Consider the following 27,776-nt stretch of genomic DNA (forward strand, 5'->3'; position numbering starts at 1 on the left):
AAAGCCTAATTAAATTAGGTTTGACAGGATTTTGAATTGGATTCAAATTAGATTCGAATTGAATCATAGATTAAATTTTAATTAATTTAAATTATATTTTACTTAATTAAATTTAATTTAATTTGAGGCTAATTAGATTTTATAATCTAAATAGGATTTGGATTCAAAGTCGAATTGAATTAGATTTGACGAGATTTCGAATTGGATTCGAATCAGATTTAAATTAGATTTAAATTAAATTATGGATCTAGTCTTAATTAATTTAAATCAAATTTAATTTAATTTGTTTTGACTTAATTTGAGGTTAATTGAATTTTATAATCTAAATAGGATTTGGATTCATAGCCTAAATGAATTAGATTTGACAAGATTTTGAATTGAATTTGAATCAGGTTTGAATTAGATTTAAATTAAATCATGGATCAAATCCTAATTAACTTAAATTAGATTTAATTTAATTAGGTTTGACTTAATTTGAGGCTAATTAGATTTTATAATTCAAGTAGGACTTGGATTCAAAGCCTAATTTAATTAGATTTGATAGGATTTTGAATTGGATTCGAATCAAATCATGGATCAAGTTCTAATTGATTTAAATTAGATTTAATTTAATTAAGCTTGATTTAAATTGAGATTAATTAGATTTTATAATCTAAGTAAAATTTAGATTCAAAGTCTAATTGAATTAGATTTGACAGGATTTTAAATTAGATTTGAATTAAATTTAAATTAAAAATTATTTTTTTCTAATTGATTTAAATCAAATTAAATTTAATTAAGTTTAATTTAATTTGAGGGTAATTGGATGTTATAATATAATTAGAACTTGGATTCAAAGTTTAATAGAATTAGATTTGACAGAATTTCAAATTAGATTCGAATCGGATTCGAATTGAATCTAAATTGAAAGTTATTTTCTCTTAATTGATTTAAATCAGATTAAAATTTAATTAGATTTGACCTAATTTGAAGATAATTGGGTTTTACAATTCAAGTTGGACTTAGATTCAAAGTCTAATTGAATTAGGATTGATAGAATTTCGAATTGGATTCAAATCGGGCTCGAATTAGATTCGAATTGAACTCAAATTAAAAATTATGTTCTTCTAATTGATTTAAATTAGATTTAATTTAATTAATCTTAACTTAATTTGGGGTACATTAAATTTTATAATCTAATTAGGACTTAAATTCAAAGCCTAATTAAATTAGGTTTGACATGATTTTGAATTGGATTCGAATCAGGTTTGAATTGGATTCGAATTGAATCTAAATCATTTTTTGGATTACTAGCGATAGAAAAATATTCTTGACACTACTTTCATTGCTAATAATATTTTCAAAAAATATATTTTTTTAAATTATTATTCAATTTTTTTAAAAAAAATTATTAACGATGGCAAGATTTTCATCGCTAATAATGTCAATTCGCAGTTACTAATAATTATTTTATATATATAAATTATTAAAAAATTAAAAAATTTAAACACTTTTAGCGACAACTTTTGTCATTGCTAATAATTACATTTCCATCACTAATAGTATTAATGACGGTGAGATTTTTGATCGATTTTATGGTGGCTAAAATATATTATTAGCGATGAAATTTTTTTCTATTACTAATACCGTCGCTAATATTGAATATTCTTGTAGTGAGCGGAATAAATAATTACATTTAGAGGTGTAGAGAATGCCATACTACTTAGTATAGATCAAACATACCAGCCTAGGATTCAAAATAAATAACAGCTAAATCAAACAACAAAAGTGAGAAAATATAAAAGAAAAAAATAAATTTATTTAAAAAAAATAAAGACTAAAATAATAAGTTGAATTTTCACTCTTAAAGACATCTCACCTCATCAAGAAGAATTCTCTCTAACTCTTCATGTCATTCCCCCTTTCTTTACAAAACCATCATCTCTCCTAATAAAAGACAAAAAGGTCATTATCTCCAACTTCCATTAAAAAATAATCTTATATATCGAGTTTAAGACTCAATCTACCTTAACTTAGACTAGTACTAAAAAAAAATCAAATAAAATAAGGACTTAGCAATGAATCTCAACACTCCTTATCATTAATCCATACCAACAATATTGAATTTGTTAATATCATAGGTTATTATAGTAGCCATTGCCATTAGTATAGCAATAACAATAATATGCAATAACATGATGAATAAGTAGATGAATATTGGTGCTCCTTTATCGGTTTGAATAATAATATCTTCATCAAATTAAATCTTTGGATCCACATATTGAAGTCAATTATGTCCTACAATATTTTCTCTTATCATTGATTATATGGTCACTGCACCAAAATTCTATTATAAGCATCTAGCTTGCACCATCAAATATAAAGTTGCTAGTTGTAATTATGTTGTACACATGTAAAATCAGCAACAAAGCTTTAGCTATATTCACATGCCTCCAACTGAGTAGCTCCATGTATCTACATGTAGCTGGCTTCTATATATGAAATTAAATCCTCATCAAAAAGCTTTTAAATTGTTTGAACTTTAAAGTAGCTTCAAAACTAACTAGCACATCAAAATCCTTATCCAGTACCAAAGTACAATATAAATCATCTGCACCAAATATATCTTCTTATTGCTTGATCTCTAAAATTAGCTACTTCAAAATTAATTAACTCTTTATCTTCATGATTGACTAAATCACTGACAAAATTATCAAATAATTTAGATAACTTTGGAATAGTACTCTCTTATATAATTTTGACTTCTCGATATAAATTTTACATTCAGATCAACTGTAGTATCCTTTAACTCTTTTTAAGTAATTTTAAAATCAACTTGCTCTTTAGTTGTAATCTCTTTTCAACTTGATATAGTATTTATCTAATCAAGCTCCTTTGCCTCCAGATCTTTTTCTGAACTTGCTTGATCCTCAAACTAATCAACTTCATTATATTATGAAATTTCTTGTAAACTCAATTTTGCTTTTAACTGATCAAGCTCCCACTACTTCAAATCTTCATCTTTGAACAAATTTTACTTTTTTTTTTTTTTTTTTTAAAGTTTTTCGAGAAAGCTAGAAGCAAAACCAACCTTTTAGGCAACTTTTATTTGAGATGTCTTACATTGCTAGATCTTGAGTGGATAGCTATAAGCATATCCTATACTTTTTTTGACTCCTGGATATGCTAAATATGGAGAGAATTTTTTTTTATTTTGGAGAATCTATATCACCTTTCTAAATCTCAAATTTTACTTTCTTTCCGCAATCTCATTATTAAGAGTATCCATTGTTATCATCCCTCACTCTTTTAAGATATACCACAAATCTTTTCCCATTAGATATGCTTTGATCATAAACTTCCAAATTGGATAAACAACTTATGAAGATAAGTGATAGTATAAAAGCAGCTATGTTGATGTTGGTTAAGTCAACAAGATAACATATTAATATTAGTGAAGTCGACCATTATGATCCAAATATTGAATTATAATAGAGTCCATGTATGTGTTGACATGCATAATGAATTATTGAAAGCTTTAAAATCATATCGAACTACAAACATGCAAACTACCAATAATCAACTTGCTGCTTCAAAACCTACTCTGGATAAATCTAAATCCACACATTGCTTTGACCATACTCCAATCTCCCTGTAATATTAGGTAGAACGATATGCTGCTTGGTATAGATAGAACATATGTCAGCCTAAGTTTTAAAACAAATACCAACTAAATCAAGTAACAGTAGTAGAAGAAAAATTTGGGAGAAAAAATATATTTATTCATAAAAATAAATACTAAAATAATGAGTTTGAATCACACTCTCAAAAATATCTTATCTCATAAAAAAAATTCTCTATAACTCTTCATGTTACTCCCTCCTCTTATAAAAACTGCATTCTCTATCCACCAAAACTATCATTATCTTCCACTACCACTTAAAGATAGGCTTTCGTATGTTAAGTCTAAGGCTAAACCAAATATAACTTGGACTAACACTAAAACAAGTTTTAAATAGAATAAAGACTTAGCAATAAATCTCAACAAGGTGTAGACTAATAGATGTCAAGCTAAACATGGGACTAGATGGAGAGTGATCAGAAGTAAGCGGTGGCGTAGCTCACCACCGCCAGTGTTGGCCCATCTAGATGCCAGAGTACCCTCATCAACACATCCTCATGGAGGTCCTCTATCATGGTGATGGCACCACCGCTTGCTTTGCTGTTGGGTGTCCTCGGTTGATCACTATCAAAATGAAAATCAAGTTAAAAATCTTACCTTTGAGCAAGAGTTGGGAAGAAGGACATTGCTTTTATATATGAAGAAAGGGAGAGGATTCGACAAGGAATTAGGGTCCGATAAGAAATATTTTAAAATTTTGATATTCTTATTCATTGGGATATTTTGGAAGGAGATTGTTGATGACCCTATTTGGGATTGGTTGTTCTAAGATTAAGACAACAACTTGGTGATGGGGGTTAGAGTGCATCTTTTGTGTGAAAAAAAGATTCATTTTTTTTCACACGAACCCACCGTTGGATCATCCATTAGTATAGATCTTAATGCACTCTGACCTTTATTATCCATCCACATGTATAGATCTCAAAGAGACCGATAGATGAATCAATGGTCAATTCATGTGAAATAAAGAGAATCTTTCTTTCGCATGAAAGATATACCCCTAGCTCAATGGGGATAGAGGAGAAACAACATTGTTGGTATAATTTTTGTCTGATGTGATGCAAATTATTTCACTGGATTTAGCTAGTCCTAAATCTGTATTATGATTTAAGATTACATGGCTGTTCATCTCCTAATAGCTGTTGCCATTGCTATAATGAGAATGATCATGTTTAGCCTAATTATCGTGATGTAGCTGACACTAGAGAATTACGAGAGTTATGCTTTAATTTAATGAATGATTGGCTAAGGTAGATATACTGGTATATATAACATCACTTTTTGCACTACATTTAGCAAATGTTGATACTCTAGCTGCTTTGTCCATGAAAGATTGCCTATAAAGCTAATTAACAAAATTTACTAGCATACTCCTATGACTAGATGCATGCAAAAACTTCTCCCGTGACCATTAATGATGGCAAAAAACCTTTCTTCAACAATTGCGGCCAGAATAAAGAGCAGCATGCATTTGACTAAGGCTCATAACAATTAGAATATGTGACGAAGGACAAAGAATAAGAATAAGCAACATACCTTTCTATTTAGTGAAGCTATCATCCAAACAAATAATTCATGTACATGTAAAACACTCATGTAACATGCACCAACTGGATCATAATGTTGATATATAATCTCCTAGAAGGATGCCATGCTCTCCTAGAATACGTCACTCTGTCCACATCGTTGATTTGGTTTGATATTAAAGAAGAGGATTATATAAAAGACTGTCTGTGAGATTGATGGTTCTCCTCTGTATTGTCCATAGATGACATGTTCCACTCAATGTGACCCATCTCACTTTCTATGGCATGCATTTTTAAATAAAAAATTGATTCAAAATCAAGCATCATGAAAGGTTCTTTCTAGGGAGGGTTTTACTGAGGAGGTGTTCCACACATGTAAATCAAAATCATTTTGAAGGAGAGACATCATATCCCATCAAATGTACCATCCTACTTCTATGACTGGATGCATGCAGAAACATTCACCCGTGATTGTTGATGATGACCAAAAACCTTTCCTCAACAATTGCGGCCAGAACAAAGAGCAGCATATAGCCGGCTAAAAATAGTAACAATCACAACATATAGTGAAGCACAAAAAAAAAAAAAAAAGAGAGGGACTGGTAATCCAATGAGAAATGTTTTAATATTTTGATATTTTTATTTATTGGGATATTTTAGAAGGCATCGTTGGCGACTTCATTTGGGATTGGTTATCCCAGAATCAAGATAGTGGACCAGATATGCGGGTCGAGGATGCATCTTCTACATGAAAGAAGAATCGATTTACCTTCCTTCATAGGGATCCATCATTGGATCACCCACCACACAGATCTCAATGCACTTTGAGGTCTATCATTTATCCATAATTTATATAAATCTTAAAGTAACCAGTGGATCATCTAATTATGGACTCATGCAAAGGAAGGTGAATCCTTCTTTCATGACAACTAGAGGGGATGAAAGAGAGATAGTGTTGTTAGCACAGTCTTTATCGGATATGATATGCGCTGTTTCATTGCATTTAGCCGATTTTAAATGTTTGCACAGACACAAGATTATATGGCTATTCATCTAATAACAACTGCTGCCATCCCTATAATAAGAATGGCCATGCTTAATTAGTCTAATTATTAGGACATAGTTGGTACCAGAGAATAGAGACTATTATGCTTTAGCTTGATAGTGGACACTAAGATAGATATACAAGTATATATATAACATCATTTTTTGCACTATATTTTACATTTTTTTAGCTAATTTGTCCGTGAAAGACTGCCTATATAGCTAATTAACCAAGTTTACTAGCCTACTCCTTTGACCAGATATATGCAAAAACGTCATCCATGACTGTTAAGGATGATAAAAAACTTTTCTTCAACGATTACGGCCAGAAAAAAAGGGCACATGCCATTGGCTGTGGGTTATAACAATCAGAACATGTAATAAAGTGCAAAGAACCAAGGATGCGCAACATATTTTTGATGTAGTGAAGCTATATATCGTGCAAACAAAAAAATCATGCACATGTAAAATGTTCACGCAACGTACACCAACTGGTTGATAACATTCACGCATACAATCTACTAGAATACGTCACTTTGTCCCATCATAATTTCGATTTGACATTAAAGAAGGGGATTCTTCAAAAGGTTGGCCTGATTATTCTCCTCTCCATTGTCCACAGGTGACATGTTCCACTCAACGTGACCCATATCACTTTCCATAGCATGCATTTTCCAATAAAAAGCATGCATTTTCCAATCAAAAATTGATTCAAAATCAAGCATCCTATTCTTTCATAGGTACGGAGGGTTTAATCAGGGAGTGTTCCATACATATAAATCATTTCAAACTTTCAAAGGAGAGACGTCATTGCCCATCATTCCCAATGACCTTGGAGTGTGAGGGGAGCGAGACACTTCCCCCATATTGATATTAGTAATATGGTCGTATGTACATGTTGGATGCTTTCCTGAGATAACTGATACAAAGGAAGGCATTCGGCTACAGTGATGTAAGTGGGATAAGTGGTGCAACGCCACCCACATAGGATTAATTACCATCATGGGTCGGCTCCCCATTCTACCAGGGAGATACAGGTGTGGTCATTGATTGTTGCCTCTATCTCAACATAACTTCTTAGATGTCCTCGTCCTCGAAGTGGGTTGGGTTGGGTTGGGAGGAAAACCACTTGATTCTATCATTCTTTGTTAGTCCAGGGCATGTTATTCCTTTCTTTTCATAGGCAACAACTTCCGATGGCTGATAGTTTATCCATCGCTAGGGAGGTCTCATTTTAAGTTGGGTTCTTCTACTTGGAGACCTAACTAATTTAGTATATTACAAGTGGTTAATTGCAAATGCCAAATGAAGTAAGAACACAAACTAATAAACATTGCTATGGTACCAATATAAAAAGTAGGGGCACAACTTGTGCAGGTTGTTTGTAGTAAAGGACTGATCAAACTAACAAAATACCCGAATGCAACCTGATGGAATAATTACCCCTGTCACCAAAGCACAAGATATATTGACTACTGAATTCTTGATTGGAATTTCAGTTGGCCTGGACCATCATTAGGATCAATTCATTCGTTTTAAGCAGTATCCAAGTCAGCAGAATTGGAATTTCCACTGCAGAAATTTTGATTGGTCTAAATGTTGGAACTTCTTATTTAATTCACGTTAGTTTGAAGTTACATCATGTTTGGAGACCTCCCGAATAGGATCAAGTTGGATTTGAATTGGCTTAGATTGTCCAAGCCTTCAAGATGATTGGAATTTAGATTGATACTTCATTCTGAGCCTGATCCAGTGAGATATTCATTAGGGCAACCTGACCCAAGGAACGAATCAGATTCGAGGTGACCTATCTTGGATTGAGCCAAAAAAAAAAAAACCTTCCATGTTCATTATATATCAATTGCCATCATGAAAGTGGACATGAAGTGACTCATTAATCCTAATACCTACTAGTTGCTGAAGAGAAAATTCTTTTGTTTAAGGGGGAAATAATCCAATACATCTTCCCTTTTAAGGTCTATTTGGATATTCCAAGATAATTGGGTGGAATATTCTACGGGATTTGTGGATTGGACTGTCCATTTAGTCATGATCCTATATCAACTAAATACCACTTAGCTCAAATCATCGAGGAAAAAGAAAAAAAAAAAAGCTATCGTTAGATTTTTTTTCTTCTTGTAGTCCAAAGAATATGATTTAGATTGGATTTGAATAGACCCTTAGAAAATACAAGCAAGACGGACTAACATATTTGATTACTATAAAATTTTTAGTCCAATTATATAGAAATATCGATATCGACTCTTAATGAAATCTAGAAGGTATACGAAGGAAAATATTGCCGAGCTGCACGTCTCCAATACCATTCTGTTTCCTGTTTAATGTGCCACTGCTGTTCCCTTAGTGGATAAGTACCCCTAATCGGCGGTAATTCCCTCTTACAGAATCAAAAGGTAGATAAAGGAGCGAACTAAATAATTTTGTGGTGGCTTGTTTCGCCCACAAAAAGTGGCTTCTGGCATGGTAGAATTATTGTGATAATTGAAAGGGGTGGTAGAATGACTAATTATTACACCAGTATCTTATGCCCGACTAAGAACTTGTTCGGCCCTTTAAAAAGTTTGTTTTTATCCTAAATGTTGGAAATGTTTAAATTTGGATTCTAGGAACTTGAATTTTGGTCACTACGTTTATGACCTAGGAGTTATTTAAATAATTTATTTACAAGAGAGGAGTCCGTGACAAAACTTATCCCCCCTGCAGGAGCCGGGTGGCTCCGTTCGGCCTCCCTTTGTACACACGCACCCCCAAAAAAAAAAAAAAAAAAAAAAAACCCAGAGAGAGAGAGAAGTAGAGAAGAAAAGAAAATAAAGCTTATCTATCCCACGTGGCAAGTTTTTGTTTGTATGTGGCTCGTGATCGGCGTTTGGGAGAAGTTGTTGTTCAAGGCCCTCTATTTTGACGTCAGGGCCTATTCAGTGCCGACTTTGTTTGTTCCCAAAAATTAAAATGCCTTCTGTCACCTCGCTGAAGGGCTCGTCTCTATCTCCTTCCATTCATATCCTCATCATCAATTTATCCTGGATAAATACGAGAACTCCATACCATGGACCCGGTCCTGAGTACGCTGCATGTTTTATTCTCGTCGTTTCTACCCGTCATAGCTTGCACTTGCAACTGGCAATCGCCCCTATAAATAGAGATACAAGAAGCTCTCAACTATATCCCAAACCTTAAAACCCACCTCTAGACCAACTGTGTACTTACTCTTCTTTGCCAACTAAATGGCTCCCTCTAAAAACTTCTCTCAGAGAGTGTTCACCTTCGGCAAGGGCAAGAGCGAAGGCCACAAAGGCATGAAATCCTTGGTAACTTCTATCTCTCCTCGACTAAACACTCGCTGCTTCCTTCTCTTTGCTCATATATTAACTGCATGCTAAACTACGTAACAATTAAACTCTGTGAGTAGTTGGGTGGTAAAGGAGCAAATTTGGCAGAGATGGCGAGCATCGGGCTGTCGGTGCCGCCGGGGTTGACGGTATCGACGGAGGCCTGCCAAGAGTACCAGGAGAACGGCCACAAGCTACCACCAGGCCTCTGGGAGGAGATACTGGAAGGAGTGCAAACTGTGGAGGAGGACATGGGAGCTCGTCTGGGTGATCCCTCCAAGCCCCTCCTCCTCTCTGTCCGATCTGGTGCTGCGGTATCTCGACAACCATCCGATCCTTGTATATACTTCTTCTTGTCTCGTGCATGCTAAATGGATGGATGGTTGTGATTTGATGATTTTTAGGTGTCGATGCCGGGGATGATGGACACGGTGCTGAACTTGGGACTGAACGACGAGGTCGTGGCTGGGCTGGCGACCAAGAGTGGAGAGCGTTTCGCCTACGACTCCTACCGTCGATTTTTGGATATGTTTGGAGACGTGGTGAGTGGATTTGGATTTGATCCCTTTTTTGTCTCTTTGTTGGTTACTTTGTTTGTTTGCTTGGTTTCTTTGTTTTTATTTTTTGTCATGTTTATTTATAGCAGTGATGTTGGTTGACTTGTTGGACATGGGCCATGGTTTGGTTGACCCAATGGAAGAAATTGACGAAATAGTATCCTCACCAAGCTTTAGTTGGTACCATCTCTCGTCATCTGGGAATGGTGTACTCGATACCCAACAAGCAAAGCCTAAGTTTCGTGAAAAAAACTGGCTCAGTTCACCTCACTCGGGGTTTGGGCATAAGATAGGAGGCGGAAATGGCCAATATCTCAGTGCCCATGAGATAAATTCTCTGTACTAAAAAAATTTTTAAGATATTTTTTATAAAAATTATAATATTTTTTAAAAAAATTATAATATTTATATTTAAAAAATTATAATATTTTATATTTAAAAAATTATAATATTTTTTTATAAAAATTATAATATTTTTTTATAAAAATTATGGTATTATGAAGTATTATAATTTTTAAAAAAAATTATAATTTTTATAAAAAATAATATAATTTTTATAAAAAATAATATAATTTTTATAAAAAATATTATAGTTTCATAGGAAAGAACCATAATTTTTATAAATAGACGTCATAATTTTACAAATAGATGTGATAATTTTTTTTAAAAAAATAAATTTAATAATTTTTATAAAAAATATTATAATTTAAAAAAAATATATTTTTTAAAAATATATTTTTATTATTTAAAATTTTAAATAAAAAAATAAAATTATAAATATTAAATACGCATCGCGGTATGTGATCCAATAGAACGGAGCAGTGCGCTCTACGCAAGATTTTCTACACCGCGGTGGCGCACAGGGGATTTCTCGTGCTGATAATATTGATTCAACTTCCTATTTAATAAACAAGTTGATTCTTTTTTTTTGGTTTTTAATCAAATAAACAAGCTCGTTCCAATTTCTGATTTTGATATGTTTATTAGATAATTCTGTTCTAAGACGTGCAATTTATAGTTTATATTTTCTATTGTTTAATTTTGATTTTTGGCAATTGCTTCTCTTACTGCATCTTCTATTTCTGTCGGTGGATTGGAGGTGGTGGGCATTCCACACTCACGGTTTGAGGAGAAACTAGAAACCCTGAAAGCTGCAAAGGGGATCAGCGTCGACACCGACCTAACCGCCGCAGACCTCAAAGAGCTCGTTATCCAGTATAAGGATGTATACATTGAGGCCAAAGGAGAGCACTTCCCTTCAGGTAAATACTATAACTTACAGCAATGCCTTGTTCCTTTTAAAAAATAATTACTTCCTCTTTTTCTTAAGATTGTTCGGGGCTGTTAATGTTTCGGTGTTCTAGTTTCATATTCTTAATTAATTTGTTATGTTTTCCCATCTTTACATGAAAAAGAAGTCACTATTTTTTTTTTTTTTTTTTTTGCCCTATGAGAGTAATGAATGGTTGTGTCTCAAGAAATATTTGGACTGTTTGCAGACCCAAAGAGGCAGTTATACTTCGCAGTGGTGGCGGTATTTGATTCATGGGACAGTTCACGAGCAAAGAAGTACAGGAGCATTAATCAGATCACTGGGTTGAAGGGGACTGCAGTTAATATCCAGTGCATGGTGTTTGGGAACATGGGGAACACTTCCGGGACTGGTGTGCTCTTCACTAGGAACCCCAGCACTGGGGAGAAGAAGCTGTATGGGGAATTCCTCATCAACGCTCAGGTATCATTCTCTGAGTTGAAAATTTGTGGGTCTATTATCTGCATGATGCCTTTAGAATCTATCTTTATTCTCTTGCACTTAAAAGCCAAGTGGGTCATGGTAATCAATTCCACTGGTGTATTAGATGTATCATCACTACTGCAAAAGCTGGATTTTTAGATGCAAACTCTTGATTTTTATGCTTGTGGGAATTTGGTCCCTCTCCTTAGTGCATGTGTTGGGAGAGGTACGGGGTATCATACTTCCTATCAGAGAAGAAAAGATGTATCATATTTCTTGAGAACTCTACAAGTTGCCAATAGAGCGAATATTAAACAATCGTATAAAAAGTGTTGAATAAAGTAAAAATTCAATCTTGAGAAGTGTCATTCGGTTTGTACACCATTTTGGTTATTATGGTAGAATGCAATGTCCATGTGGGGGAAGCACCCGAACTGTCCTGCAATATCAGCATGAATCAATCCTTCTAAGACCAATTCAAACTTTTGACTGGAGCTTGAGCCATCAATATTGCTGAATCCTTCCGATAGTGCTAGTCATTTGTTATAGCAAAATGGAGTCCAAGGTGGAACATTAATTCTTGACAACTATGGTCTCGATAAGATGGTGCTGATTGATGATGACTCACTTGATTTGGAGCCTTCAAGATGATAGGCAAGGGCCCTTAATTTTAGGGAAAATTCAGAGGGTTGTTTCTTGCTTCCATGTGCTTAAACTGCGATGATAAGATAAGCTGTCATACATGATAGTTGGTCTTTAAGTTAAGGAAGGACCCTCTCTTGCCCAAAGTTGCCTTGATCTGAAATAGGCATCAATTTTGAGGAATTGACATCTGGCTGGCAATTAGTAATAAAAATTTGGGCAATCTTTCCATGGAGTCATCTCGACATAGATATGCTCCGCAGCTGATCTTGTTTCAAAAGGAGGAACCATAAATTATGAAGATTGAATGAACTTTTAGGGGCTGATTAGTGGTAAAGTGGCTAGATTCTGGCAGATGCCTGAGGAGCTGGACAGGGGTTATCCATAATGTCGAGGCAATCACATGTCATGGATGTTTTGATTAACAAATGCAGGGATCTTTCTTGCAATGTCTCTGAAGGCTTTTTCACTAACCAAATAAGCCCATCACAGGCTCCAATATAATATAAGATGAGCATGCCTTGATAATTGCAAAGGTACAACTATTCAATATTGGGTAGAAAGACCTTAATAGATATGATTATTACTCATATAGGATGTCATATGTAATACACACCATATTTGTTGTATTCAGATGTGTTTTGCTGTACAATCCTTTATACAGTCCATGAACTTTTAAGACTTGCTCCAGTCTGAGTTGAATTAGTCTAAATCAAGTCTAAATCATTCAAATGTATGATTTCCTGTTCTGTTTGGCTAAAATACAGTATCCTCCTATTACCAAATTAAATGGGAAGGCAATGCTTAATAGTGTTAGTCTCAATATATTTTAGTTGCTATTTGCAAATACCAGTTATATAATGATTTTAATTGATGAGAGTCAAATTAATGTTCCATTGATTAGATATTCTAAGATGAGGCTGCTTGCTATTCCACAATTTTTTATAGCTAATAAAATTGACTGTTCATAAAACAGGGTGAGGATGTAGTTGCTGGAATCAGAACTCCGCAGGATTTGGATGTTATGAAGCAGTGCATGCCAGAAGCCTACAAAGAGCTTGTTGAGAATTGTATTATTCTAGAGCGGCATTATAAAGAAATGATGGTTAGATTCTTTATTTCACATATCTATCAGATAGCATGTGCATATACATGCATGCATGAATGCATTGAAGCATACATATACATACATATGTACTGACATACATACATTCATAGAGGCACAAATATTTTCTTAATTCTAGATTATACTGCATACCAGAGGGCCACTAAAAAGATATGAAAATTAGATTCTTAATTTCATGGCCCTAACAAATGCATGCCTGTGAGCATGGTCTCCCATGCACATGCATATGTACATGCTTGTGTATGCATGTGTTCTTGTGCCTGATCATGTGTGCAAATGTATGTTATTGCTGGCATATTTTAGCATGTGCATGCCTGTCTATGTTGTGTCTTCGAACTGTTGAGGTTTCATTCTTGATTGTGCAGTTATATGTTTTCCTAGTATAAGTCATATGGAATTTCTCTTATGAGCTCATGTTGACATTAATCTACAGAAGAGTAATGATGCATCACCTTGGGCAGATTTTTTGTTTGCTGAATTGCAAACCAACTGACATTTCTCCTACAATACAGGATATTGAGTTTACAGTACAGGAAAATAGGCTTTGGATGCTGCAGTGCAGAACAGGAAAGCGGACTGGCAAAGGTGCTGTCAAGATTGCAGTTGACATGGTTAAAGAAGGCCTTGTTGATACTCATTCTGCGATTAAGATGGTGGAACCAGGGCATCTGGACCAACTTCTGCATCCACAGGTAGATTTTCAAAGGAAAGAATCAATTGCATTTTGATTCATGTGGGGTGAATGTTGGTTGAGGCTTTTGGTTAGCTTAATGAGTTAAAGTGAAGTGTGTCTTTGTGACATAGATTGATGGCTTTCTGGATTTCTTAAATACAGCAACTTAATACTAAAGCGTATTGAGAAAACCATATATATACTGCTCAACAGGATGTATTGTGGATATTCATGCATTTATGTATAGCCTTCTTATACAGAGCATTGAAACAATAAATGTACATACACATGTACGCGTGTAACATATGGCAATATAAATTGTCATGCATTAGAGCATTGACTACTTATGCACTGAAGGGTTTTGATATTGTCCCACTATATTTTTATTTTTGATATTTTGTAACTTTATTAGTTTTTATTGATTATGATAGAAGAGGAGACATATAGCCTATAATTTGGTTACAACTGAAGATCTTATCTTGCCATGATGCCTGAAAATGCAGGCATGGTTGTTTTCATCTGTCTGCACGTATGCATGAGAGCTTGCTTGGAAATCACTTATACAAGCAAAGGCACATGTTCTTGTATATAATGCTGATATTTCCATCTTTTCTTATTTAGTTTGAAGACCCATCTGCATACAAAGATAAAGTGATTGCTACAGGCTTGCCTGCATCACCGGGGGCTGCAGTTGGTCAAGTTGTATTCACAGCTGATGATGCTGAAGCATGGCATGCCCAAGGAAAGACTGTTATTTTGGTAAGTCAGTTTCCCATGACACAACAGATACAAAAAGGAAGATGTAGCATTTTTATGTAACTCTAGGGCTGGTTTTTATTAACTTAGCACTGCAGGTTTGATCTTTTTTATGCTCTTATAGATGATTATGAAGGTGTATGCTGTCAGTTATCTTGATATGCATAAGCAAAGTACCCAACAGAAATGCCACATCAAAAGTTTCTTGTCATTGATGAAGAATAAAAGCCACACTTTAGCTGACCATCTGTTTATTGAGAATACTATAATAAGCTACAGATTAAATCCTTTGTTACTACAATTTTCTGACACGTTTCATGGTTGTTGCACTCTATAGTTATCAATCAACATGACTAGTATGCCACAATGGCACAACCATTATGACTTCCTATGCTATTTTGTCTCCTAATTGACACTTTATAGGTCCCATTGTTCTTTTTTTTTTTGTGGATTTCTTATTCTTATTTGAATTTTTATTGGTTGACTTGACTAACACATATTAATTTCCTTTGTCTTTCTTTTCTACCTATGTAGTTGAATTCTTGTATTCTATAATCATGAGTTATTCTTTCCATTAATCTCCACTACAAAAGGCTAACAGCTATTACTTTAGAGGCTTATCTGTTAGTTGGTCCTTGGGCATGGGGAAAGGACTGGGACATTCGTGCAGGTATACTGTTACAAGGGAAAGGCTAAAGGAATTATTGATTTATTCTCTTATTCTTGTCAGCTTTTATTATCTGCAAAAAGTAATAGAACATGTAATCTGGGATTATCATTTTCAGCATCACATTCTTTGTTTATACTTATTCCCTGATGCTTGCCAAGCTTGTTATGCCTTGCTATTGTGCTATCATGTGTTGCAGCATTGACTTGCCATAAAACTGGCATGGATATAGGATCTTGTATTTTCCTTGAGGTCTGGGTTGTTTTCCATTTTTTAAAACTATATGGTATGAAATTTTGAGATAGTATCTGAACATTGCTTTAACTATTTATCTGACCAAGCATTATTGATTAAATGATTTACTTCATATTAATATGTCTGTGGGATTGATGACTCTCCAACTCTGGTTCATTTATTTTCTGTGTTGTCATCAGTATGATGAGTCTTGTATCAATAATGACCTCACCCCCATGACTCCGTCAATTTTTGGAAACTGATCAAAGTATTTTGAAAATATTCACTATTTTGGCTACTGAAAACCTGCTTCTTTGTTGCCTTCCAGGTGGGTCGTTGTGCAATATATTTGAACTAGTTATTCCATGTCTTCATTCCTCTCCCACTTAAGTTCTTTCTGCTTTTTCTAATATTAATTCCCCTCTTGTCAATCCCCTCTCCACTGTTTCCAGCCAAACACTTTTTTGCTACCTTATCCTGGCCCTTCTACCCCACTTCCTGTCATACCATATTGTCATCAGATGTGCAAAATTCAAGTTTCTAATTATTATGAATTTCTTCTCCTTTGTGTATGCTTTGGCATTTCATGTATCCATTTATTCTCGTCAAGAGCCTTGATCCCATTCCGTTGTGGCCTAATATCCATAATATTTACGCTAAAAACAACCAGGGGCTTCAAATTATTTTGGGAACCTTGTTTTTCTTGACTTGAACTTTCCGAGGATCTTATCAACTGCAAACAGTTCTGATGGCTTGATTAAGCATTATGTATATTTGCTTTCTGTGTCACTAAAATATGCAATTGATTATAGTCAGATAGTTTCTATATTGTGGTCAAGATGACCATTGTGCCATCTTCATTCTTGCCACCTTAGTTTTTGGTCGCCTTAGGATTAGTTGCATGCAGTGAGCCCAGAGATACAAGTAGACTTGGATTTAGAATAAGCAGTGGTGGTCCTAAAAGATGATGAAAAATGAGGCAAGAGGGCCTAGAGAAACATCTGTGTAACTTACCTTTGTACTTAAATACTTAGTCCTTATAGAGCTAATCTGATGGATTTTCTGTGCTATGTTTATCTCTCAGACTCGAACCATCAACAAGTTCCTATGAGTGGCTGGTCAGTTAAACTGGAACACAATCAATCTATGATGAAAACTCCAAAAGTTAGTTGCAGGATTAGATAGTTTGGAAGAATTTTGGAGCTAGAGCAATAGCAAAATTACACTTTTGAAGCAAGTCTAATACCCAAACTAGGTGATTCCTGAACTAAAAGTTGCCGCTTCATCATATATGTTTCTGAACATCACCATTCTTATGATATTGTCTTTGGATTTGGCATCCTTTAGTTTTAATGTTGTCTTTAGTGTGCCTTCTATTGGTCTAGACAAGCTTACGAATGGGGGTTCATCCCCCAATATGTTAACATCTATGTTACCTAGGGACTCGTCCAACTTCTAAAATCTATGTTGGATACGTATCTAGATCAAATGTGCATTAGACATGTGGATACCTATTATTTTTTTAACTTCAGCTTTTTGAAGTAGTAGAGACATGGACTCTTCCCTTAGCAAGTTTGATGCACTATAATAATGTTAAAAGCAAGCTCTTTTTCATTTTGGACATTGGTTAAAATGTTGGAATTAGAATAACTTTGAGAAATATCTCTTTTTTTCTTTTTTCAAAAATCCTTTAGGTAAGGAGGAAGTTTGGATAAGAAACATGCAAATTTGAAGACCTTAATAAATAATAACTGTCTTGTGCAATATTAGATATGCGGTTTTTAGTTTATATTATTTTTTCTATGTATTTCTGTATCTCCTCCTTTTCCTCATGCTGAGTAAAATATGTGGCCTAATATGTCTCCCAAGAACCACCATGAAAGTAGGATTCAATGTCAAGCCTTTTGTAGTATCATGAGACTTTCCAGCAAGCTACCTTGCATGTTCATCATGGTGATGGTGTAACAACCTAGGGCCTTGCCAAAAAGGGCTAGCAATAAGGTGTTATTTAAATTTCTTGGTCTTGTATAAGTACTCAAGATCTTTCCAGTACATAACCAATGTGGGACTAAATACACCTGCATGAGTACTCACATACTCTCTACATTTAAGTCCTAGCATCTTCGCCAGGTTGACGGTCCAAATCCATTGAAATCTAATCACAAGTACGGTAAATCTAATCTAGACCCATACTGCAGTATCTCTTATTCCATAAGAGATATGGACTAGGTCCACTCTAATATCATTTGTAACAATCCTGAACCAAAAAAGCAAGCCAAAAGGTGTTATTTAGGTTCCTTGGTCTTGTATAAATACCTAAGATCTCCCTGGAAAATAACCGATGTGAGACTAAACATGTGCCTACACGAGTCACCATAGATGGTCTCTTCACTGGCGTTGCCCATTTGGCATCGCTATCCTACTCTAGAAGATCAAGCAATTGTAGCTTATGGTGATGCTAACATAAAAGCTCATCTAAGGTAGCATCATGAGCAGCATGCTTTTCCTATGATTTTGCTGAAAAAGAGAAGTATCATCATGAGCATTGCATGGGTCACATGCATCTTCACTACTTTGTGGGACTTGGGTTGCCTTCTTTCTCAGTTGTAGTTACTATAATAAAACTATTTTTTCGCCAAATCATGTGATAACGCTAACATAAACATTGTTAAAGTCCAATAGTGTTTCAGCTAGTCTGTGTCAGGTCTCTTCTAGGTCCTACTTGCTGTTATAGTTGGGGGATGGTCTACGTTACCTGACCATGTGGTGCTTTAATATTTTCCATAATGCTTATGAGGTGCACTTATTTTTTGTACTCACCTCAGTTACTAGGTGCCTTTATGCACTTTCTTTGATAACTCTATCGACCCATCTATTGATTCCTTCTATTCATGTTGTCACCCTATTGAACTCTAGCCACAGCAGTGCTGATTAGGTTGGTCATCCTATTGATGGTAATACATTATAGTTTTGACTTTTGAGTACTGGTTTCGATGTATTGGTACCCAACTGGTACAGTCTATACAGAGTACCGATACAGATAATCTCTTGATTCCAACACATGGTATAGGTGGCATATTTGGTATTATTTTTTTACCAATACAATACAGCATGTTCGATATGGATCAGTATAGTGAATGACACCATTTGATAAATGAATTGGCAAAGGAATCAAGAAAGAATACATTTATCATATTATCAAACACAAGCTCATAGATGTCTAACAACCAACCAACTATATATATATTAAATGTGTAATTACAAGTGATAAGACTTGGATATCATTTTTTTTTGTTCTGGTCTTAGTGTTTTTTAGTGCCATTTTAGGTGACATGCTTTAGAGACTAAGCTATATGACATTTTCTTATTGGACTTCTGTTTTATAGCAATGTTTCATAAACTAAAACTTGTTGGTTTTAAATATTTGTGAAGCAACAAGTATTTGAAAGCTGAAATTTTGACTCAACTCCAAAAATTTAGAGCTGAGAAACCAACTCTTTGTTCTCAAGGAATTTGATTTTGAGCAAGGTGTGCCGTCTCGGTACTGTATTCTGTATGGATACCATCCTATTACAGTGTTAGTATGTGATTCGGTATGGTATAACTCGCGTACCAAGTGTCAATATGGTATAATACAACATACTGGTTCGGTGTGATATATTTGATATGGTATGGTACTAACCGGTATGGCAAATATTGATTTTGAGTCTCTTTAAACTTAAATAGGGGGTTATTCCTTATTAGCATTAAATAGATCAAATTTATTGTCATTTACTTAATGATATTTGTGTTAATAAATTTGTATTTAGTATTAAATTAGACTGTTTTTCCGTTGGCAATATTCCTACTCTCTATTTGTCCCCACCTTCGAAATGGTGGAAACACAGAAGGGGTTTAAAAAGCTTCCTGATTAGAACTGGTGGTTTGGAATCAGTTTTGGTCCATGCTGACGTGACCCGGAATTGTCTGAGTGGTTTGGCCTAATTCATTCAAGTCAAAGTGTATGGCTTTTGGCCTACAGGGAACTAGTAGGCCAAAATTTAAATTCTTGGACAAACTACAACAAGATTAGTTGTTCTACCTGGTTATTCTTAAAGATGCATCCATATTACCTCAGACTTTTAGTTTCTCATAAGCGCAGTTCAATACCTATGACTTGATATCAATTTGAGGGGGTTTGTAATGATGTTCATGGCATGTAATTTATTTTAAGAAAGATAGAGTGACCAAATATCCTCATTATTCTCTCATTTTTAACGCTAAACCGCATCTGACACATGTGAAGGTGAGGATGGAGACTAGCCCAGAGGATGTCGGTGGCATGCATGCTGCTGTTGGAATTCTGACAGCAAGAGGCGGAATGACTTCTCATGCAGCTGTTGTAGCACGTGGATGGGGAAAATGTTGCGTATCTGGCTGCTCTGATATCCGAGTGAATGATGCAGACAAGGTAACTTGACTTATTTTTCTATGAGCACATGTACTGGTGAGTGTTTTGTACTTTTTTTATGAAGAAATAATTATAGGACTCTTGTTATGATTGAGGTCTCAATGGTCAGTTCCCATGGCATGTAAATTTTAGCATGTGAGTACATGTAAATAGCTGACTGTTCTTAGGTAGTTGAGAAGGCTCAACGTTATTTGTAATCACAATGAACATTTAAAGTATTATATTCATTTTACTAGAGAGCCAATGATCCATTCATTACTGTTGGTTTTTTTTTTTTAATATAATTCTTAAGGATTGGTTATATACCAATATAAGAGAAAGTATATCCCATGTATTTGTCATATAACAGTTCTTTATTGTTGGATCTATGCCATCTAGGTCTTGTTTGTTGAAGATAAAGTGATACATGAGGGTGACTGGCTATCGTTGAATGGATCAACTGGAGAAGTAATCATGGGAAAACAGCCACTTTCTCCACCAGCTCTTAGTGGTGACTTGGAAACCTTCATGGCATGGGTTGATGAAATAAGGCAACTTAAGGTACATGTTCCCTGCAAAAGTTAGCTAGTACTAGCATGCATGCCACTGAGAATTGGAAACAGTTTTTATCTTAATGAATCAGAAAGAAAAGCTTTGTTATAAGTCTGTTCGTCTCCTGGTCTGTTCAGCTATCAAAAATTACTCATTCTAGTTATGCATGAACTTGCTTGCCAGTGGGGTTGCCCAGTTCAAGCAAGTGAAGTCTCCATGCATGACGAAGATCGGGCAACATTGTTTCATGTCTTCTCTATACCCCAAGTGATGTTTTTATTATAACCATGATTCTTACGGGAATGATCATCATGCTAGGTCATGGCAAATGCAGACACACCAGCTGATGCACTGACGGCAAGAAATAATGGTGCAGAAGGGATTGGACTCTGTAGGACAGAACACATGGTGAGTTGAACATTGTGTTTTACTTCTTGATTTTACACTGTCATGGAAAATCCTCGGTTTCAGTGAAATTAGTCTCATACAGAGGCAAAGAAAATGCTATGTCCATCCTATTAACCATAGGGACCTCTTAGGCATTTTTGATGCAGTACACCGTTCACATGAAAGTGGCATTATTTCTTGGTCCACTAGTGCATAGATGAGACAAATCTAACAGCATACATTCAAGGCATTTTTCTACTTTGTTATAACATAATGCTTAAATTAATAGTGGAGCACTAAGCACTTCTAGTGTTAAAATTTTATGAATTTATGGCAACAAATTTTCTTTAATACGTGCATGGTGTCACAGTTCTTTGCTTCAGATGAAAGAATAAAGGCTGTGAGACAGATGATAATGGCAGGAAATCTTGAACAGAGGCAAAGAGCATTAGATCTCCTCTTGCCCTACCAGAGATCTGACTTTGAAGGCATATTTCGTGCTATGGATGGTAAGATGATTTACCTCAGCCAAACAGTAAATCATACAATAATGGCTTGAGATCATCTTTGAGTGTTTTTTGACATATCGTGCATGACATCATTGCCAAGCTCATTCGGATCTTGTAAGTTGATGGGAATAAAGAAAAACATCTGTATGTCACAGTCTGTCTTGGATCAGGCATCTGTTTGTAACTTAATGTAATAGGCTTTGATATTTCTCTGTGATTATAACTAATCAAATGTGCAGTCGTCATCTCAAGTACATAATGAAAAGCCCACTGTTCATGTGCATAGATTAAATCCTGTGTAAATCCCATAATCTGTTGATAATGATATCGGTGAAGGTTATGAAATTGTGGTGGTTGATTCGTCCATCATATTTCTCCCTCAATTGTGCCGCTCTTCTTCCTCATATGGGGTTGAAATTTTTTTATCCACACATACATTCATGTTATGTGACCAACACTAGCTCATTGATTACTTGGTACTAGAGTTCCAATGGAAGCATTTATATTGTTACTTGTCAATTTTAAAATTCAGGTCTTCCGGTGACCATCAGATTATTAGATCCTCCACTCCATGAGTTTCTGCCAGAGGGTCACATTGAGGACATTGTGGGTCAACTGTCTTTGGACACTGGCATGACAGAAGAGGAAGTCCTTGCAAGAGTTGAAAAGCTCTCTGAAGTAAATCCCATGCTAGGTTTCCGTGGCTGCAGGTTGGTTCATTGCTTTGTTTGTAATTAGTGCAATCTATGCATTGTTATTGATTGTGATCTGGCCAGGATTCTCTTTTTGCTTTCTTTTGGTTGCGTGTCTCTTTGATGGTTAAATTTTTGCCATATCATTACATGGATTTTCCTGATTCTTCTTCATAATTTTCTCCATATATATACTTATTATTCATTTATACTTCAAGCCAGGCTGCTTATGTCTTTGGCGATTTCTTTTTAACTTATCTGGTCCTGGCACCATTTCTCTAATATTTGCCCATTTGTATTGCTTGAATGATCACATGTAAGCTTTAATCTTCAATGTTCTAGTTATTGTCTCCAGGAAATCTGTTTACCTTTAAATATATTTTATGTTACATTCTCAGCATACTCTTGTGCTATTAGGCTTGGTATATCAAACCCCGAATTAACCGAAATGCAAGCACGTGCTATCTTTGAAGCTGCTATCTCCATGAGCAATCAAGGTGTCAAAGTTCTTCCAGAGATAATGGTACCTCTAGTTGGTACACCTCAGGCAAGCCCCTTTTCCTTTTTTCTGTTGTTTGAAATGTTCTTTGAAGATAGTCTTCATACATTTCCATCTGGTCATTCAGCATACTTCTATTTCCACTTCTTTACAAGCTAATATACTTTGTAATTCATGATTAAAAAAATGAAGAAAGAGAGGACCATGCTACCTAGTCTTTTTAGAGAGTACTTTAAAAAATGATCTGAATTTTCTGGAGTCCTGAGTCTTTTATGGTCTAGGAAACAATTAACCGTCAAAATTAGAAACTGATTATCTCTTTTAGTTATATCACACAGTATCTTGTTTCAAAGATACGTCTCCATTTTGCAAAACTCAGGTGTCTTCAATCATTTTAAAACTAAATAACTAATCAGTTTAATATGACTCCATGGAGCCATTTTTAGCTTCATCAGTTTCTTCCCATTCAAAGTCACCTTATTCCATTTTTTCTCGAGCTTTTACTCTCATGCCTGTAAGCTCTTTCCATAGTCTCAAAACCATTTGTGGTTATAAGGTTATAAAGAAATTATGGTATCCTTCATGATTTTCCATTCAATAGGTCTTTGTTTCATATTATTTTGCTACTGTTTGTCAGACACAAAATCGTGTATTTTAAGGCACTGCATGAGGTTTTTCATGCGATTGTGTTTTTTGTTGTATGTGAGGCATTCATTTTGCAAGTTTTAATGACTAAATTTTTTGATTGGCAGGAATTGGGACATCAATTGAGTCTAATACGAAAAGTTGCTGATAAAGTCTTCTCTGATATGGGCACCTCATTAAGCTACAAGGTTGGGACGATGATTGAAGTTCCCAGGGCTGCCCTTGTTGCAGGCGAGGTCAGTTATTGACCTATAACTTTGTCTGTCTTTGAGGCCAATCTATATAATTTACAATGACGGTTTAGTTGGTTCGAGATAAGCTTTCATTAAACCCTCTTCAAGTGGCATACATGAACTCTAGAGGCCTTGCTGAAACAAAATCCTTTTCGGACCACATGTAATGTCTTGTCTTTCTCTGATTTTTTGTTCCTCATTGTCTTTCTAATGTGTCATTGGCAGATTGCAGAGCATGCAGAGTTCTTTTCTTTTGGAACAAATGATCTTACTCAAATGACATTTGGTTACAGTAGAGATGATGTTGGGAAGTTTCTGCCTATCTACTTATCCAAGGGCATCCTCCAAAATGATCCCTTCGAGGTAAGAGTACCGCAAGCATTTCTTATAAAGTCCATATGCATAGGCTTCATAAAATCCACAGTGCTCTGTGTCTAGATAATTAGATTAAACTATCTTAATATATTGGATATTGTGGCTTCTCTGAGACTTAGAAATATAGGGGGCACTAAGCTATTGAGAACTGACACTTCATCTTGTACTACAATTGCCAGGCTTCTTGTGTTGCAATATAATTGAAAGTTGGCTACTGTAATTTTTGGCATATTTTTACAAAGTTTCATTACTTGGGGATATTTTTTTTTTTTCCTTTTTGATGATAAGGGATCTCAGTTTTTCAGTGGATAAATTTGTGTCAAATCTGTTAAATTTACAGAACACGAGCTGGGCTGCTCTCAATCCAGTAGTTATTGAAACTTTGAAGGTTTCAAGATTCCAATAGTTATATATTTGGAAATTCTGTAATTAGTAAAAGCTCTTTGCTGTGGGGCTCCATAAGGAAAGCTTAAATTCTACACTTGGCTTTTGTTTTGTTCTTATTTCAGTTTGTTGAACTGCAGCTTTGTTGCATTTAATCTATGTAAGAATTTTGTTTAATCTTATTAAAGTCATTATTTATACTGCAAATCTGTAATGGACTTTATAATGTCATGGAAGAACTTTGTCAAAAAGAAAAAGGAAAGAAATTTAGACTTGTGTTATTACTCAAGTTAACATTTTTAAAAAAATTGACATCGTTTCATTTTCTCAATGTTTCTGAACCCTTGCCCAACCCTAGACATCTTGTTTTCCTGCAAAAATTTATGCTTAACATTCAGTCTTCACACAAATTAAGTCTTATTTTTTCATCCTGGAGTGCTTATGACACACTAGTTTATTTGTTTATGAAATTTCAGGTTCTTGATAGGAAAGGAGTGGGCCAGCTTGTTAAAATTGCCACAGAAAGAGGACGGAGAGCTAGGCCTGACTTAAAGGTGAGTGGTTTATGGGTGTGCATTGGATCTGTTTCAAACCATGAAAGAGTTATGTCTGCTTTCCTTTTTATGTAAGAAAAAGAGAGGTTCTACGTGGATATGAGTGTTTGGGTTGGTAAAACAGGTTGGCATATGTGGTGAACATGGTGGAGAGCCTTCTTCGGTTGTGTTTTTTGCAGAAGCTGGCCTGGACTATGTTTCATGCTCCCCATTCAGGTCTCTGCTTGCATTATATTTTTTGTGCAATTTCAAATGATTTGCATTATTTATTCATCATAGTTTTAGAATGTCTATGAATGAGCCTGTGAGTGATTCTATGATAGCAACTTGCAGATTAGGAGACTTTTTCTGTAACTGTTTGTGGAAATATGCTCCCCATTCAGTTGATGTTTCTTAAATATTGTTTGATTCACATATATCTTCTGCCTCAATATCTCATGTTTGCTCCATCTCTTCACTAGCACAAAAGTATGCATGTTTTGTGTTACATGAAAGGTAAAAATAGATCAAAAAGACAAGTCTACTCACCTTAATGAGTACAAGCAATGTTATCACTCTATTAGTTGTACCTGGAGGTAGGTTTAGCACAAAATTATGAGATTCTTTTCAAAAGTGTCAGCTTATTATATTGTGATTATAAATATAAGTTTTCTTCATACCAAGAGTTTCACGAATAGCAGCCATAAGCAAATCCTAAGAGTACTACAAATTTCAGAGATGGGATAGCCCTTCTACATCTGCCTTGGGTAGTTATTCTTAAAATGTGTTTTAATTACTTTGTTTTCTGGAACCAAGTGCTTTTTCTTGCTGCACCACCTTTTTTGGAATAAGAAAAGTTATTTCAACTGTGCACAATCAGCTAAATGACAATCAACGTAAACCAATCATTTGATTACTTAGTAATTCAGTTCATTTTTCTTTTCTTTTTCGCTCAGGGTTCCAATTGCCAGGCTAGCGGCAGCTCAAGTGGCAGCTTAGGGAAGACTCCAAGACATGTATATAGACAAAAGAACATCTCAAAGTAGTGCAAGCACAGAATATATGCTGCAAAAAACAGCAATAAGTGCTTCCCAATAACTACATCCTACCTGTGTTAATAAGAAACTTGAGTTAACCTAAGTAGAATGTAAATATTTTGTATAACATCTGAAGCCAGTATAATAATAATCTTTTCTTTTTTGGTCCTGCATGTGGTGATCACTTTTGATAATGTTGTCATATAATTCCCTGGAATCTCACTATCTGCTTGTGTTGTGGAAATCAGCTTATATTAGGCAATATTCAGAACCTTGGTATTGATGAATATTGTGGAGTGATGATTCAGGTTTTGCAGAGGCAGTTTTAGTTGGTGTGTAAATTTTATACACGTTTCAGGTTATATATTTGAGCGATCAATGAGCCTTCCCAAATCATTGTTTCAAAAAGGTTGATGCTTCATTTTTCATCATCAGAATTCATCATAAGTGATGATTTGCTTGTGACAAAGGATGGTCCATCCCTGCAAGTCTTTCTCCCAGGATGGGCTACGGTAATCTTTTCATATCTTATGGACAATGATTAATCTTGGCTAGTCCATGCTGACTTCTTAGAGGAATATATTAATCTTTTTTTTATTATTTTTTTAGAATTACGGAGGGGGATTAGGAATCCTCCTACCTTAGAACTAGGGGTGACAATTGGATCAGTTCAAAAATTTATGAGTCTAAACTTAATTTGTTTATTAAATGGATCAAAAATCAAGATTTGAATTCAACTTATTTATTAAACAAGCAATCTGATCCAATCCATATAATTTATTTAGTAAATAGGTCAAGTTAGATTAAATAGGTTGGATCAAACAGATCAGAAATAGGTTAAACAAACAGGTTTTAAATATGTTAAATGAGTTGGATTATGATTCGATATAATTGTTTAAATGGATCAAAATGGGTTAAAAATGGATTAAATGAGTCAAAGATCTAAATATGAATTCAAACCATTTAATAAAGAGGTCTAAATGGGTTGGCTTGTTTATGTCAAACTCAAATCTGCTTAAAGTGGACCATTCATGAGTCAGATCGATAGATCGGTCATAAAATTAGATCTAGCAGTTAGAGTATATTAAGTAAGAGTGGTGAGGTCGAGAGTCAAGCATCCAAGTAAGCTCTCTCTATAAGGTCTCTCTCTGTGTTAACCTAGAGAGACAAATAAGATTGAAAGACTCTTCATCCTTGCTTATGGAGCTTTCAACAATGCTACTTTTTCCTGCCATTGCATGCTTTGCACCGGTCATCCTACACTCTCTTTATTTTGTTCGGTCTTTAGATCTAAGGAGGTCCGACTCGAGAAAACAAGCAAGCTCGTCGTAGGAGTTGTAGCATCCCGACTCTACTTGAAAACTTTCTGGTGATGCTCGATCACTTTCTTAGGAGTCAAATTGAACCATGCACTTTAGTAATAGAATTTACAACGAACTTCGACAAGAAGAGGATCTCTGTTTTTCGAATGTTCAAACTTTAGCTCCTATTGACTTTGGATCAGAGTCTCAACTTTGTCGAATGTCTCCA

General features: G+C 34.9%; 1 protein-coding gene across 2 annotated transcripts in view; it reads left to right on the forward strand.

Moving 5' to 3' along the window:
* Nucleotides 1-26,415, forward strand: part of LOC105038099 (pyruvate, phosphate dikinase 2) — a 38,295-nt gene extending 11,880 nt beyond the window's left edge. For both annotated transcript variants that reach the window (XM_019848439.3, XM_010913785.4), the window contains exons 3-21: nt 9,504-9,560; nt 9,662-9,895; nt 9,986-10,123; nt 11,238-11,400; nt 11,638-11,873; nt 13,492-13,620; nt 14,154-14,333; nt 14,936-15,073; nt 20,257-20,421; nt 20,800-20,961; nt 21,271-21,360; nt 21,710-21,848; nt 22,381-22,558; nt 22,958-23,087; nt 23,792-23,920; nt 24,143-24,280; nt 25,153-25,230; nt 25,355-25,446; nt 26,166-26,415. In XM_019848439.3, coding sequence (XP_019703998.1) covers nt 9,504-9,560; nt 9,662-9,895; nt 9,986-10,123; nt 11,238-11,400; nt 11,638-11,873; nt 13,492-13,620; nt 14,154-14,333; nt 14,936-15,073; nt 20,257-20,421; nt 20,800-20,961; nt 21,271-21,360; nt 21,710-21,848; nt 22,381-22,558; nt 22,958-23,087; nt 23,792-23,920; nt 24,143-24,280; nt 25,153-25,230; nt 25,355-25,446; nt 26,166-26,208 — 2,619 coding nt within the window. In that variant the 3' untranslated portion in view covers nt 26,209-26,415. The remainder of the gene's footprint in view (nt 1-9,503; nt 9,561-9,661; nt 9,896-9,985; nt 10,124-11,237; nt 11,401-11,637; nt 11,874-13,491; nt 13,621-14,153; nt 14,334-14,935; nt 15,074-20,256; nt 20,422-20,799; nt 20,962-21,270; nt 21,361-21,709; nt 21,849-22,380; nt 22,559-22,957; nt 23,088-23,791; nt 23,921-24,142; nt 24,281-25,152; nt 25,231-25,354; nt 25,447-26,165) is intronic.
* Nucleotides 26,416-27,776: the final 1,361 nt, after the last annotated feature.

Source organism: Elaeis guineensis, chromosome 1 (assembly GCF_000442705.2).
Source record: "Elaeis guineensis isolate ETL-2024a chromosome 1, EG11, whole genome shotgun sequence".
Classification (NCBI taxonomy): Eukaryota; Viridiplantae; Streptophyta; class Magnoliopsida; order Arecales; family Arecaceae; genus Elaeis; species Elaeis guineensis.